At 41.3% G+C, this 15,739-nt stretch overlaps 2 protein-coding genes across 2 annotated transcripts in view; one reads left to right on the forward strand and one right to left on the reverse strand.

Annotated features, from left to right (window-relative positions):
• LOC101989743 overlaps window positions 1-1,570 on the reverse strand; it is a 6,453-nt gene extending 4,883 nt beyond the window's left edge. Inside the window, exons 1-2 of the mRNA XM_026778402.1 lie at window positions 1,503-1,570; window positions 25-402 (exon numbers count right to left, since the gene is read on the reverse strand). Of these exons, the coding sequence (XP_026634203.1) occupies window positions 25-402; window positions 1,503-1,570 (446 nt within the window). The remainder of the gene's footprint in view (window positions 1-24; window positions 403-1,502) is intronic.
• Window positions 7-15,739, forward strand: part of Plcl2 (phospholipase C like 2) — a 185,573-nt gene continuing 169,840 nt past the window's right edge. Inside the window, exon 1 of the mRNA XM_013355475.2 lies at window positions 7-311. The gene's annotated coding sequence lies outside the window, so the exon portion shown is untranslated. The remainder of the gene's footprint in view (window positions 312-15,739) is intronic.

Consider the following 15,739-nt stretch of genomic DNA (forward strand, 5'->3'; position numbering starts at 1 on the left):
GGGGCGCCGCAGGCGAGGCCCTGCCCACCTCCCCGGGCCCGGCCCTCAGCGCCAAGGGCGCCCTGAAAGCCGGAACCGGAGAAGGCGGCGGCAGCGGCGGGGGAGGACGCCTTGGCCACGGGCGGGCGCGCTATGACAGCGGCGGGGTTTCCAACGGAGACTGCAGCCTCGGGGTGTCCGGGGACGAAGCCCGGGCCAGCCCCGCCAGGGGACCTCGAGGCGTGGCGCTCGCGCGGACCCCTAGCCCGGCCGGTCCCGTCCCCAGGGACAGCAAGCCGGGCGGCCTGCCCCGCCGGAGCAGCATCATCAAGGTAGGTTGGAGACCCGCGCGCGTCCTTGGGCTCGCTTTCCCCGCCCGCCCGGGGAAGCGGTGGCGGAAGGAGGCGATGCAGAGTTAGCCCGCTGCAAAGGGGAAGCGAGGGTGTTTGGAGTGCTGGAGCTGGGATTGGAAGCCCTTGGCATTGGGGAAGAATGGAGAGGTGATCTGGAGTGTGCATGAGAGCTGTGCTCTGACGTTCCTAGAGCAACTTGGGGCTGTCACCTCTCCGGATCGACTTGGAATTGAATGGGCCTTGTACCTGCCTGGGCAGGGACATGGTTTTCAACAGCAGCTTAGCCTGGTGGCACACTCCCTCTAAGGTCGCTGTTGAATTTTAAAGACAGGGATCATGTGAAAATATTTTCTTAAAGCCTCACACAATGAACATATATTATTTAATAGGCTTCTTCTAATCTACATTGTAATCAGTTGCCCCTAGCAAGCAATCATAATTGGAGAATGTAAGCTATATATCCCCCTCCTTTAATTATGTGAAGAAAGGAAACAGAAAGGCAGATTTCCTCTGTTTAAGGCTCAAAAGCTCTGGGAGATTACAGTTCCCGCACAATTTAATTCCTTCTGAGCTGCCATAGGCAGGCCTCCGGATCAGCAAGTTCCTTTGCAATGGTTTTGCTTCCCCCCCCCCCCCCCCACGGTGCTATTTAGAAAACCACCAGTTGTTTTGTGAATTTTAAATTTCAAGAAGTGACATTAAGAGTTTTTGGTGGTTTCCTTCAAATATTACAGTTTAGTTTGCAACATAAAAATATTTCTTGTGACATGCCGTAGAGAAGAGAGTTGACAAGCTGAGAAGAGCCTTGGGCCGGATCGACCCATTTGACTTGCTTAATTTTGGAGCAGCTATGGATTGTTGCTCTTGGAAAAATGAAGGGGGCTTTAGGACAGGGCAGTGAGGAGCAGTGCACATTAGCAGTGCAGCTCACATCCCTCTCGCTGATAACTCAGAGAGTCACAGCGGCAGAGGTGGCTCTGGTGGGACTCGAAATTCAGAAATCTGGTCCTGTGAACGTGACTCTGTGTTATGAACCTCTGCTTCGTCTCTGGAACCCACCGCTTGCAGCTGGGAGGCTGCTGAGAAGCTGTGTTCCCCTGTCATCTGATTGCTCAGTCTCTGTGTGGGAGGGAGGCAGGCACAGTGGAAGGTCTTAAGGATCCACATCACCTTCCTGCAGCAAACTTTAAAACTGAGAGTAGTATCTTCATTGCCTGGGTAGCTTTTAGTGGCGTCATGTCTTCTAGTATGTAGTTTGTTTTCAAGCATATATGATTATTGATTCCATTTGAGGAACTATGTGATATTTCTGTTTTTTATTGGTTAACAAATATTTGTGGTGATTTTACATTGTAATAGTAATAAAATTTTATGTGATGGGTTCAGAGACTTGCTTAATCTTCACAACCTTTCCTTCCCAGGGTTTTGAGGGCTTGTTTTCACGTGTAAAAAGCTGGAATTTGTTCGTCTCCACGTTGAGATTCATAGGGAACACTGATGGCTAGGAGCAGTGTTGTGGTTTTGTTGTTGTGGAAGCTAAGACAGAAGGATGTGAACTTGAGGTTGAGTCCTTGGAACTGCTTCACCACAAAAGGCTGTAAAAACCCAACGAAAAAGGTGCACTGTTCAGAATCACTGCTTGGGAAATGGTGATGCTACTTACATTGAATTCTGAGTATCAAAGTTATGCTTTCCTTTTTCTTCATTTTAAAGAAGCCAGTTATCTTTTTATTCAACATGATGCCCTAGAAACACAGCGCCAGGCTCATTGCAGGCGCTCAGCAAGTTATTTACTGTAGGGCTAGGGGAATGGGGAGGAAGTTCATGTTTTTTCTCAAAGTGCTTTCTAAAACAGGTGGTTTTGGATTTACCAATCATATCTTAGTATCTTGTACCGAGTAAGATGACTTGACAGATTCCCCTTTCTGGTCTTTATTTCAACTTATTTTTTTCTTAACCGTTCTGGAAAATTATGGAAGTAGTGTTGGAAGTTGATTGTACCTACGGTATAGAAAGAAAGACCACTCTAGATAGGTAAGTAGTTATGTTTCTTTGTGAACTGGTGTCTTGGAGCATCAAGATTTTAGGGATTTCGTGTTGTGCTTCCTAAAGACACATTATATAGCATAAAGAGGATATCTTAAAGAATAAAGAAGCCTCTTAATTTAATATCAAGTTCCACAAAACAGTGATTGCTGCACAGGTGCCTTTGCCACAGGAGTACAGAAATTGTGTTTCACTTTTGTTCAGAAATAACACAGGCGCGTAAGCTCCAGCGGAGCTCATGGGGAAAGGCCATAGAGGTGTTGGCTTGGTTTCATGGGTTCTTCCTAAGCTGGGTGCTGAAGACAGCACAGGGCAGTGGCTGAGGGCCAGAGGCTAGCGTGTGTGGTGTGTGCTGGCTGCTGGCAGCCGTGTGCTCCTTTTCTGCCTTCAACTTCTCAGGCTTCACATCCTGTTAGGTCAGGGTCACACTAAGTCAGAGCAAGGGACACACGTGATAGTGGTAGGGGAAGGAAGGCGGAACACTGATATGATTGGCGTGTTCAGAAACACATGGTAAGTGGATCAGAAGTCTACTTAGTTAAAATAATTTCTTTGGTGTTTCATCTGTTTTATAAATAGCAACGAGCAAGAAATTATTGTTAAATGTTTTTTTTTCCTCCCAAAATAGATACACAGCTCTACAATAAAAGAGCTCCTCAGTTATGGTAGCAATCTTGATAAAATCAGGAGAGGTCTTATAGAACATTTTATAGATGCTCTGAGAGGGTACGGAAGTTGTGGAAAGCACTGGCAGATAGTTATAGCTCTCTGTAACTTACTGAAAACAAAAGTATGTTCCCGAGGTAGTCTGCAGAGTCACATTGCTGGATCCTTAGGGACGAAGTTGTGTCTGTCATCTTCAGTAATCTAGTAAATGACAACACCGCTTTCATTTTCTCTTTCTGTAGTTAACTTGGGCACACTACTCAATACAATCTACTTTATTTTCGAATAGTTTGTTTAATTTTTCAGATGGCCACTTATTTTTTTACATACATAGTTTATTCATTAATTAAAATATGAAATAATATTTGGGGCCTTAGGTTTATTTTAGAAATAAATGTATGAGTATGACTGTATTAATTTTGGTGGTTTGTTTTCATCAGAACTAATAAAATACTTCGCACTCGAAAGGGTTCTGTGTTTGCAGTTGCACTTGGTATCAATTTTATGAGCTGTAGCAATGGATGGAGTCTCCTAGTCATTACCAGAGTCAACCTGCAGAGCCTTTGGCCAACGCTCTTCATCCCTCCCCCCACATCTCTTTGTCATCCTCCCTTCTCCACATTCTTCGAGTGTGGCAGCTACCGATGCAGGGCCTTTTCCATGCTGAGGGTGTGCAGCTATTGCATTACTTGGTGTTCAGATGAAGTAACAGTAACCGCTGCTTACTGAACTCTCACTGTGGCAGGACATGTGAAAAGTGTGGTGGTCTTCCCTGACTCTGACGTGGTCCCATGTCACCCACAGAGGGTGGAGGAGGTAGAGTTCAGAGAGGCTAGCTCTGTGTCTTGTGCTGGAGCTGTATGCAGTATGTCTCTTGACTGTGGCCGTGTTTCATTTTCTTTAGCTCACTCTATCCATTTACACTTTTTGTGTAAGTAAGGGAGGTTTGCTGATACAGGGTAAATGTACAGGCTGTTGAAGGGAAGAGGACTCTGTCTCTGCTGGAGAAGTAGTTGATAGATAACACAGCCAGGCAGCTGTCTCATCACCTGTCCTAACTACTTGGCCAGGCCTCCAGCTTCACACTGACTTTATTTTTCTTAATATAGAATTGTATATGTTGAGTAGAAGAAACTGTCTTGGAGTCTTTATAGAAACATATATTCTTCTGTCTTGATGCTGAGCTCCCAAGCAGGAAGAACATCAGACTTTTAAAGAACTCTGTTTTTCATATTCAAGCAAAATAATAAACGCATATCTGAGCATTATACTGGGGCATGGTTTAGTGAATTGAGCTCTTTACAGGCAGAGAATGACATTGGTCAGTTCTGCACTGGTAAAGTTCAGGGCTCAGTAACTTTTTTTTCCTTTTTCAGAATTAGAACTTAATGTCTGTGTTTAACTTTAGTCTCTTGCTTTTCTTTCTCTTTTTCACACAAGGAGAAACAAAGGAAACTGCTTGCTAGGCATGTAGAAACTGGATCACAAAGTGAATTGTCTGAATAGATAGGCACATCCAGATGGAGCCTTTAGATCAGAAAATCTTAGGGCCGGTCAGCGGCTCTGCACTCTACTCTGTACTAATGCATGTCGACCAGATAGCTGTTGGGATCAGAGCAGAACTGACTGTTCCAGCTAAACAGCCTGTCCCAGAGTAACCAGAGCACACCATTTATACGTAGTGCAGTCTCTTGCCCACCCTTTGCGTTTCCTTCTTTTAATCTTTTATATGATTTGCATTTTAAATCAAATCCGTAAAGTCAATCGGTGGGAAATTGTTTAATTAGTTGATTGTATCATCTATTTATGTTTTCTTAGAATATTCTCTTCCCAAATCAGTTTACTTCCTTCTGTAGCTCTGGGTGTTCTATAAGGGGTTTAATTTATATTGTTTGCTTTTAAGGCTTAAGTTATCAAATTTTGAATTTTTGATAGATACAGCAATACTATTTGTAGCCATAATGCAAACATAAAATGAACATTTGTAGTTTCTTTTTATATGTATGTATTGGTCCCCAAATCCCTTAAATCTTAAGTTTTGGATGGTATTGCCTACTCAACTGCTAGACCTCTGTGTTAGTTCAGCTCCTTTTTGTTTTTATTTGTGGGATGCAAGTATTTCCACCAGAAGGACACATAAATGGCTGGAAGTATTACATATAGAAACCATGTAAGCCACTCAACCAGTGCTTTTTTCTGCTGATAATAATGAATCCGAAAGGTTATATTTGGCATATGAGTATGCCAGAGCCCCTGGAGAAATATAGCCACACCCCTTTCCCCCCTTATGTCAGAATAACTCCTGAAACATTGGGGTTCACAAAGCGTATAGTTAATTGCATTGACCTGACAGTCAGGTGAATTCAGGCTGTTGGTAGACACTTGGCACCTTTGTACTCCACAACATCAGAGCAGGGTTCTCTGGCCTGTAGTACTTGACCATGGCAGGGTTTATTAGGTAAAATGTATTCTAGGAACCCTCTCAACGTGGCTGCTCCCTGGCTGTGTGGTACTTGTTTTGGATTATTCCTAGGGCAGAGCATTGGAGTTAAATGAGAGTATGGCAAATCATCTGACTCCCCCGCATGCTTTCTGTGTGACCTTGTGTGCCTCATCTAAGATGAGGAGGATAAAGACCCTCTCCCAGCACTGTGGAGACGCAGTGAGAGGAGGTGTGCTCAGTGCATGGCAGGCGGTCGGAACTCCTGAGCACCATCCAGGAGGTTTTTCCTCTCCCATTTCTCGCTGAAGGTTGTTCTGTAATGAGCTGGCCCTTCAAGGTCATTGGAATTGGAGTTCATTGGTACCGTGCCTGTGTTGGAAGGCAGTAACAAAAAAGCGCCGAGAAACTTTCTAGTTCTGTGCTGTTGATGCTTTGGAGAGTGAACTATTTAGATGCTTTTCAGAATCCTGTGTTTTAGCACACTTGAACATGTGTAAGTGGCCACAGCTGCATGGCATTTTCATTTGTCTTGACTGGTTTGGGAAAGTCTGGGTTTTTATTTTTTTGTCGCTGCAAATATTTAATAGTGTCTCCATTCACTCCAGAAGTATCTCAGTTTGGAGCTGGGGGGATGACCTTCTATCAAAGCCTAGCCTTTCTCTGCTTGGAGTATGTTCTCCTCTGTCACTCCTAGGACGTTGTTTGTTTGGCTGCTTCTCAGTTAGTATGAAGTGTTTTGTTTTATTTTTCTACCTTCTAGTTCCAGCTTCACCTGTATTTTCATACTGCTCCTCTTCTCTCTACCTCATAGGTACCTGTGTCTTACTTACTCCCTGACTTTATGAAAAAGTTCAATGTCTTATGGAAAGTGTGTATTTAAGTGTGTGTGCATGTGTGTGTGTGCGCATCAAATGTGAGTTAATAAGTTTTAATGAATGACAACTCAACAGTTTTTTGAAGAGATTATTAGATTTAACTCCAAGTGATTCTCATTTGAACATACCATTTCATGTGCTGTGTTCTTCAAAAAGAAATTTTTTCCATGCACTTAATTTTAAAAAAATTATTTGAAAATAATCATAAGGAAAAACTTTCGTATAAAGTTGAGTCCAGAAATTTCATTCCTTTCAGAATTGTTCTGATGAGGCCGAATAATCTGTCCCTTTTATGTTCCTGAATTAAGAATGGACCTTTGAATTTTTATGTTTTGGTCTAAGAGTTTAAATAGCATATCCAGAAAGTGTTACTGTCTGTTAAAGCTCTTAATCTTTTTCCTGGTATTTGGGTTTTTAAAAGCAACTTACATAGTTTCTGCTCAGCTGTTGTTTCTTTTTAAGGAGTTAAATTACTTAAACTTTTATTCATTGATATTGGAATGTCAAAGACATTTATTGATTTATTGGGAGTGCTGTGGAATTAATAATAAAGAAGGAGTGTGCGGTTCTGATATGCAGTGTTGAAATGGGGATCTCTGCTCTCTCAGTTTATTTTGTCATCTGATGCTAGAAATCCAGTCCTTTATTGCTGTGGATGGATTAGGTAAAGAGAAACAGATGTTTCATGGTCACCATTTCACACCTCTCTCCCCAGAACTTGCAAATGGGACATCATCCTCTTTACAGGCAAGGAACCTTTCCACAAGGATTGAGAGTTTACATGGGCAAAGTCAGCATTCAGACCAAATTTGTCTTTCTTTGAAAGTCCATGTGGGCTTTTTTGTTTGTTTTGTTTTCTGATTCACCATTTTTTTCTACTCTTCTGAAATATTGTTGTTTTTTTTTTTTTTAAATTATACCTACTCATTTAACTCTTATTTGCCCAAGCCATTCTGGCTCCTTAATGTTAGAAGAAACCACATGTGCCTAACTGATTTTAGAGCTGCAGTCCTGGCTGCAATGCCCTATGTTCTGCCTGATCTGCATAGCATTTTCCTTGACTGTGAAGTCAGTATTTGGGCATCTTGTAGTGTGCTAAATATACTGAGTTGAAAGCTGCAGGTGTTAATATCCCCAGAACTAAGCAGCTGGATTTAAAACACATCAGTAGTGAAGACTCATGATATTTTCAGAGTGGAAAGTGATCACATAAAATTCTGTCACTAGAGTTATACGAGGCCATACTGGTTAGTAAGTATATTTAGGTCCTGGCTATGGTTGAATTAATTTATTTGCATACCAGTATAACAGAATTGGAAAATTTGTTCTGTAATATTGCAGTATGTGGTTATTAATAGAACAAAATGTGGTCTTACAGATAGCAATTTTGTGGATCTTTTTGTGCTGTAGATCTCTGCCTGCATACACACTCCACGCTTGTATGCATAGACTCTGTTTATAAAGACAGTGCAGAAGAGTGAGCTGGCGGGAGTCTAGTCTGTCTCCTCAGAGGACGAGATGGGTAGCAGGTTTCTGCTCTCTGATTGAAAATGGCCAGGAAACGGTGGCATATTTTTTATGAATATTGCTTATGAAGCTTTAGTTGCTTTTTACCAATTATTTTGGCCACAGAGGGACAAAGTGGCCTGTTTGCAGCCGCTGTTAGAGTCGAGCTTTATGACTGTCCCCCTGTGGTCCCCTGCTTCCTTTTATGTTTCTTCTCTTTCCAACCTCTTCTCCTGTAGTCATGGTTCTTATGATTTTTCGAGTTACTTTATATTTTAATGTTTATTCTTGAAAAGCATTAATGAGTTGTTTAGGTGTCTCCACCCTCCTGCCTGTCGGCCGTTCATTCCAGCTGCCAGCAGAATCGTTCCGGTCTCTCAGTTCCGGGTTAATGAAGTAATAGCATGAAGGATACACTTATTTTTGAGGCATTTAATAGTTGGTTACAAGAAATCTATACATTTCTTGTATAGAAAGCCTTGTTTTAAGGCTTTCATTACTTATATATGGTCCCATAAATAATTTTTTATTTATTAAAAATACTAATCTCCTTCATAGCACATGATTGTGTTTGCTGTAGTAGATACTGCCAAGCAATTTTCCTAGCTAGTTAAAATGTTTTAAATACTAAACAGGTTGAATACTTCGAATTGCTCCAAATATACATAATTTGTATTATTATCAGTGGGTTTTTTTGTAGTTATTTTCATGGCTATGTGATTAATGGAACATTACTGTGGTTTTATGGTTGTGTGATACTGAGAACTTTTTCATGTTTCTTGATCATTTGGATGTTGTCTTTGTTTTTTGTTTTTTTTTGTTTTTTTTTTTTTAAGGCCAGTTTGACTCCCTTGCCTGTCTGAATTTTTTTAAAAATTGATTTGCGTAACTTTATGTTTTCTGCATGTGTCTTTTGTGAGATATAGACGTGTAAATGTCTTCTCCTGGGTATGGCTGTCTCTTCACTGGCCTGAGAGGCTTTCTTGTAATGGAAAACAATTTCTAATTTTTGTGAAACCAAATTTATTAACATTTTCAGTTATGGTTATGGTTTTTGTGTCCTCTTTTAAAGAAATCTCTTTTTTTGACCGTGAAGATTTTCATTAATTAACTTGTAATCTTTGCTTTACTTTTCGTATTCTGTGTGGAATATATACATATTTTATATTATTCATATCATTTGTATGCACTAATATTAAATAAAAATTTATACCATTCATTTATATTAACTAGAAATACATATTTATATTAAATATATGTTTTATATATTTACATGCAAATGATTCCCTCAGCACCACTTATTTGAAAATGGGGTCTTTTATTCACGTATTGCATTGCCTTTTTTGATAAATCAAGTGACTGGTTTTGTGGGTTTGTCTACATGTTGCATTCTGGGTCTTGGAGAAAGCCTTCTCAGAGCAGTCATGTTTCTGAGAAGTGGTCCGATAGTGGTGCCTGACCGTTCAGCCTTTTCTGAGACAAGTCTCCATTTCCTTTCCTCTTTTCACCTTGTGTTCAAATGACACACCCTACTTGTAGGAAATGCTGGTAACTCAGAGAAGGTTGCATCGTGATTGGAAGGGACAGATTGGTGGTACTGTGGTGCCTTCATTCTGGTGTCGTGATGAGTGAGCACAAGCTCCTGGGGTATCCACAAATGTATTCCATTAGTTATAAAGCAGTACTGTAAGCTCAGTTATGTGGTGTGTACTCTGACCTCTCAGTGTGTGCCCTTAGGTTGTCACTAGTCTTGTTTATTCTATTTGGACAGGGTTTATTTTCCACGTTCTGTGCGGGAACCTAGCACAGAAGCACACACCTTTCACTTGTCTTGGGCAGGTTCCCAGGAAGAGAAGTGACTGATGAGAAGGCGGAGTTTGAACGACCTCTAGGTTTTGTTGTTTGGTTTTCTGTGTAGGCTGTGTGCTTCCTGTATACATCTTTATTATGTTCAGACCTAATATCCCAATATACCTCTTCTCTCCCCAAGACTTTTATCATGAGTGGTTGTGTTTCTTTTATATCTTCTACAGAGCGGGATGGATGGTCATAAATTCCTTAATTTCATTTTTTGTCATGGAAAGTTCCCCTTGCTCCTTCAGTTGTCACTAGTAGTTTGCTGGATACTGCATTCAGGTTCTTAAAAAACAAAAACAATATGGGGTATTTCCACACCATCTTCAGCCCCTTCCTCAACTACCACCTGCCTTTTTCTTGCCCCATTTGTGGCTGTATCTTGAGAGGGATCTGTGACTTATTTCTCTGTCTCCTCTTTGAGCTACTCCTCGATTGTCTTCCACTGATAAAGATCATCAGGGCACACACTTCATGCAGTCTGAACAGTTCACTAGGCCTCCTCCTAGTTCTGGCTCATTCGTGACAACTTTCCCACAGGCGTAGCTACAGTTAATTGTGGATTCGCTGGTGAGTTTTAGGTTGATCTCTTGAGCCCAGGTTTTCCCTCAGCACCCTCTTGAGCACATCACCCCCAGCACCTTGCTGCACAGAGTCAAACCTTTTCTCACCCTGTTGTCTCCTGCTGTGTAGTCAGTTTCACAAAATGGACCCTCATCCATTCTCCTTTCTTCTCTTTTAATTGTTTTGGGGTTGTATTTCTATGTGGTGTGTGTGTGTGTGTGTGTGTGTGTGTGTGTGTGGCTTGGGTGGGCAGCTCGAGGTTGATAGGGTATCTTCCTCAGGCACGCGGACTGTTGAGACCGAGTCCTTTCCTCAACTTGTAGTGTGCCATTTCAGTTAGATTGGCTTGTCAGCAAGATGCAGGGACCTACCTGTCTCACTAGGGGTTACAGATACATGCCACTGGGCCCAACTTTTTATGGGGGTGCTAGAGATCCAAATCCAGGCCTTTATGGTTGTGAGACAAGCACTTACCAGCTGAGCCGTTTCCCCAACCCCCATTTTCATTTGTACCCATTGAATCAGTTTGAATGAGAGGGAATTTATTTATCTTTTTTAAAAAAAGAAGTTGACAAGCTTAAACTATAGCTTGTCTTTCAAAGAGATGTGATCAGCTCTGATTCTCTGCTTGCTGTAGTATATGTGTGTTTCCAAAAGGCACTGAAGTCTTCGTCCCCAGGATGGCAGTGTTGGAAGTGATGAAATGCTGAGGGGGTGGGGCCTTGTGGACATTCTTTAAGTCATTTAGTGTTCTCTTAATGGACTTATGGGACTGAAGCCTCACCTTTATTTGCTTCCCAGACATGAAGATAATCTGTTCAGTTAGATACTCCCCTCAGGTCTCATCCAGTATACTGCTAGAAGCCCCAGCTTCAAAACTAAGCAAATGAGCTCTCACATGAACTATCCCAGGTGTGTTACTATGGTGATGGAAGTCTATTAGTATGCTGCTATTAAAATAAAATGAATGATTCCCTGTAGCAAGAATTGGGTATAACTTTAAAATTTTGTATCTAAATTGTTATGGAAGGAATTATGTGAATATCTAGGTCCTGATATGCCTCCACCCATTAACCTTTGAGGGTCTTGTATCATTTTTCATGTGTCAGTTCACTTAAAATAAAAAAGATTTAATTAGAATCTGCCTCAGAAACATTTACTTCTTAAAAAGAGTATTAGAAGCTAGGAGTGCACAAATTATTTGTGTGCCAGAGAGGAACAAATATTGAGCTTTTTGAAAAGGAGAATTTATATGAATTTATTTTCTTTTAGGTTTTAAACTTTAAAACATTCCTGATTTAAAGCTTAACCATCTTCTTCTTATCCTGTAATCCATGAATTGCATTTTTTCCATCAGTATTTTTCCTATGACTTTGTAACCCTTCCTGTGGAAACACTTACTTTTATGCTGAAGTTAGTACTAAACGATCAAAAATCTGGTGTGATCTGTTAACTGTGTGTGGGATCTGGAAGTTGGCATTGGAGACCTTCACTTTCTGGGCAGTCCTATCCTGGCATGCTTGCAGATCCCTGAGAAAGTCCATTAGTTAGGGTTTCTAGAGCTACGATAAATCATAATGACCAAAAGCATCATGGGGAGGAAAGGGCCTGTTTTATCTTAGAGCTGTTAGTCCATCATCCAGGGAAGTCAGAGCAGGAACCTGGAGGCAGGAACTGAATCAGAGGTCATGGAGGAACTCTGTTTACTGACTTGCTCCTCATGACTTGCTTAGCCTGCTTTCTGATAGCACCCAGGACCACCAGCCCAGAAGTGGCAGTGTCTACAGTAAGTTGGGCCCACCCCCGTCAATTGTCAAGAAAGTGCACCACATGCTTGCCCACAAGCTAATCTGATTGTGGCATGTTTTCAATTGAGGTTCCCTCTTCCACAATGACTCTAGCTATCAAGTCGACATAAAAGTAGCCCACACAGAAAGCAGAGTACATTGAACTTTTGCTCTTCAATTTTATTTTCACAGCAGGGCATTTGCCAGTGAAAGTGTGGAATCTGTAGGAGTGGTGTTGTGCCTATCACTGTGCACCCGTGTGTGAGAGAAGATATAGTCTGAAGGTTGACAGAGGTTGGGTGTCGTGCAGCCAAGTGGAGGAGAAGCCACACCCAGTGGAAAACATCGTGTGAAGCTTTATTTCGGGGAAATGGTCAAATTGGGTTTGCGGCTGTGTGCAAAAGAAAAGATTTGCTGCAGATTCTGTAACAGGGTGCTGTATACTCAAGGTTCTGAGGTTTCTTTTGTTCTCTAGGGACTTTTGGAGGGACAGGTCCCTTTAGCTAGTTGTTGCGACCCTGTGCTGTTTTTTTTATTATTATTATTTATGTGCATGTGGGGCTATCCCAGAATTATCTTTTGTGGTCTCTTGGAAAGTGCAGTGTTTATGGATGCCTTCGACTGTGCTGGTAAGAAAACAGTGGTTCCAGGGAGCAGACCATCAGATGTGGGGAACTAATCCGGCTTTTCTTATTTAGTCAAAGAAGACAAACAAACAAATACCTCATTTGTCCTGAGTAACCTGTAGCTTTTCACGGCCCTGCTCAGTGTTGTCAGTTGTGCGGTCTAGTGATCCTGAACAACTGAATGTATGACCTCTGGCACTGTTAATTTTGCCAGAGCCAGAGACATGATTTTTCACTTTTTAGCCTTTTCAGATCTTGGTAACGACAAAACAAAACCAACAGAAAACATTAACAATAAAATAAAGCAGTATAGAATTACCACTGAGCTTTACTGGTTTTCTAGAGAACAGGGTGTAAGGGAATACGTGTGAGTGATAGAGGAAGGACCGAGCTGTAGACACCTTTCAAAGAGACAGACTGTTTGCAGGGGAAGAGCTGGCTGGCAGGTTGGCCTATTTGGGCTTTCTGGCCCTGTGAATGAGGTCTTTTAGTTCAGTCTTTGCCTTTTCCACAGTGGTTGCTGTTGAGAAGCGGGGAGAGCTTTTATCCAGCTGCTGCGGTGGAAGCGCAGCCTGGAAGCAGACAGCCTCGTGCATCTGCAGGCTCGAGTGCTCTGCGGTTGGCAGCCTCTGCCAGCACAAGTCGTGGACTCCAGGAAAAACGACAGAATGTCTTCTGAAGTTTCTTTGTTCCCACAGCCTCTGTGGAAATGTGGACTGAGTTCTCTACCTGATGACAGATGGCATCCCCACAGGTGTCTTTGCACAGAGACCTGTGTAGGGTGCGTGGGCACAGGGAATGGTGCAGGTAGATGTAGACCAAGGACACTCTGCTGTACGCACACTGTCCCAGACTGGGCAGAATGGGTCTCATCCTCTACATGGCACCACATGGCTGCCAGTGGACATGCTGCTTGGAAGGGCGCTTCTTCTTCCACTTGCAGATCTTTATATTTTGCTGTTTCCAATTGATTATTCATAATTTAAAAATTCTTCTGTGTGGAGAAAATGAGTTGTCAGCTCTAACATTTCATGCAACAATGAACTGTATGAAAAATTTGGCATTTATGAGTATATATTTCTAAATGTTACAAAGGGAAAAGAAACCAAGCACTCTGAGAATGATTGAGAGAAAACTTTGCAGTTGCTGCAGCTCTGGCTCTATGCTGGAGCCTCCAGGCAGTGTCAGCATCCAGTGGGAAGCCTGCTCAGTCCTACATCCCTGCCCAGGTAGAGCTAGGCCATCTCTTGCTTTGGCAAGATAACACAGCGCCAGCCTCCTAGGGAGGCTTCTGAATTGGAAGGATTTCATTTGTAGTAGGGCTACATAAAGATGTTTTTTTTTGTAGAACAAAATTAAAAATGATATTCTGTTTGGGTATAATGGTAGATAATATTATATATTGAAACTGTTTTTGATCTAACTGACCTTTTCATTCTTCTCATTCTAGAAGAAAGTAAATATTTTCCTCAATCTTTATTGTGAGCTTCATTTCAGCATTGTGTACATAGTAGATAAGTTGGTCCTGATGTGAGCAGACAGCCTTCTGATTTTCTTACTAACAAGCATGATGAAGATGAAGAATATATAATTTTTCTTTTTACTTTCAGCCAATAATTTTCAAGCAGAAATTACTAATTATGTTATTTAAATTTAAAGATAATTTTACAATAGTTAATATGTAACTTGTGTCATCAGTTTAGATTTGTTGTATTACTAATTTTTTTCAAGATAATCATTTTCAAGTTTGGACAAATTTGATTTTTAAAATTCAAATTTTCTGATTTTAACACTAGTGATGAATAGTCTACAAATTATAAGATGTACCCTTCCAAGTACATCTGCAGTGAAAGGTATTTTAAGCCCTCTTTATAGCTAAATTTGTGAACATGTATAATACTTTTTACCTAAAATTACTTTCAAAATGAAATTAGCTGTATGTAATAACTTACATATCTCTTTGTGATTCTGAGGTATTTTCTATGAATTCTGTGAGTGAAAATCTATTTTAAAAGACAGCAGGCCATAATTTGTGACCAGGAGATTTCAGAGTGGCCAGGAAGGTACTAAGAATAGAAGCTGTGCTTCTTCACTCCACCCAGTCCCAGCCCCAGCCCTGTGGCCGCAGACTCCGCGGAGGCCAGCGGTGACTGAGGAAGGACTTTGTCTCTAGTTGCAGAGTTGAAGAAATCATGCACTCTTAGAACTCTTGAATTCGGTTCCCTTCCTGTAGCTACTTGGATAAATTATTTCTTTTTTTTTTTTCTTTTTCGAGACAGGGTTTCTCTGTGGTTTTGGAGCCTGTCCTGGAACTCCCTTTGTAGACCAGGCTGGTCTCGAACTCACAGAGATCCGCCTGCCTCTGCCTCCCAAGTGCAGGGATTACAGGCGTGCGCTACCACCGCCCGGCGATAAATTATTTCTTATAAGCTGTTACTTTAAAAAGAGTTTGACCACATTAATATTCAGTTCTTCTTACCCTCTTTTCTATTATATTTAATAGTATATTTAAGTGTTGTCTTATGGTGAAAGTATAAAATCCATTGTGAAGTTCCACAGCTTTAGAAGGCTATTCTAACTATTGAGATGTGTAGGCTTTGAGTCTAGTTAATATCTGTGTGATTTTTTTTAAAAAAAAGAACTGCAAGATTTTGGAGTAAAGATTAAAAATTTTTTAATAAAAAAGGAAATTTTGAGATTTTGGGTTTTATTGCTAATTATGTTCTGAAAATTTGTCACTTATAGTTTAAAATTTCCTGGACATGCTGATTAATGCTCATTGTCAACTCTGCTTGGCTTGTTCTCATCTAGAAGACAGTGGGTGGTTTTTCATTGGTATTCCCAGAGAGGCCAGACTGAATATGGCTGGTGAATGGAAAGGGAAGGGGAGAAAGCTGGCTGGGACAGCCTTTCCTGCATTCTGCTTCCTCATCTGCCCAGATGTGGTAACTCCTGACACCGTGAATTGTACCATGGCTTCCTTGGTCTAAAACTGTGAGCTAAGCTAACTAAGTCATTTCTTTTTTATTTTTTTCTTATT

Source organism: Microtus ochrogaster, unplaced genomic scaffold (genome assembly GCF_000317375.1).
Source record: "Microtus ochrogaster isolate Prairie Vole_2 unplaced genomic scaffold, MicOch1.0 UNK137, whole genome shotgun sequence".
Classification (NCBI taxonomy): Eukaryota; Metazoa; Chordata; class Mammalia; order Rodentia; family Cricetidae; genus Microtus; species Microtus ochrogaster.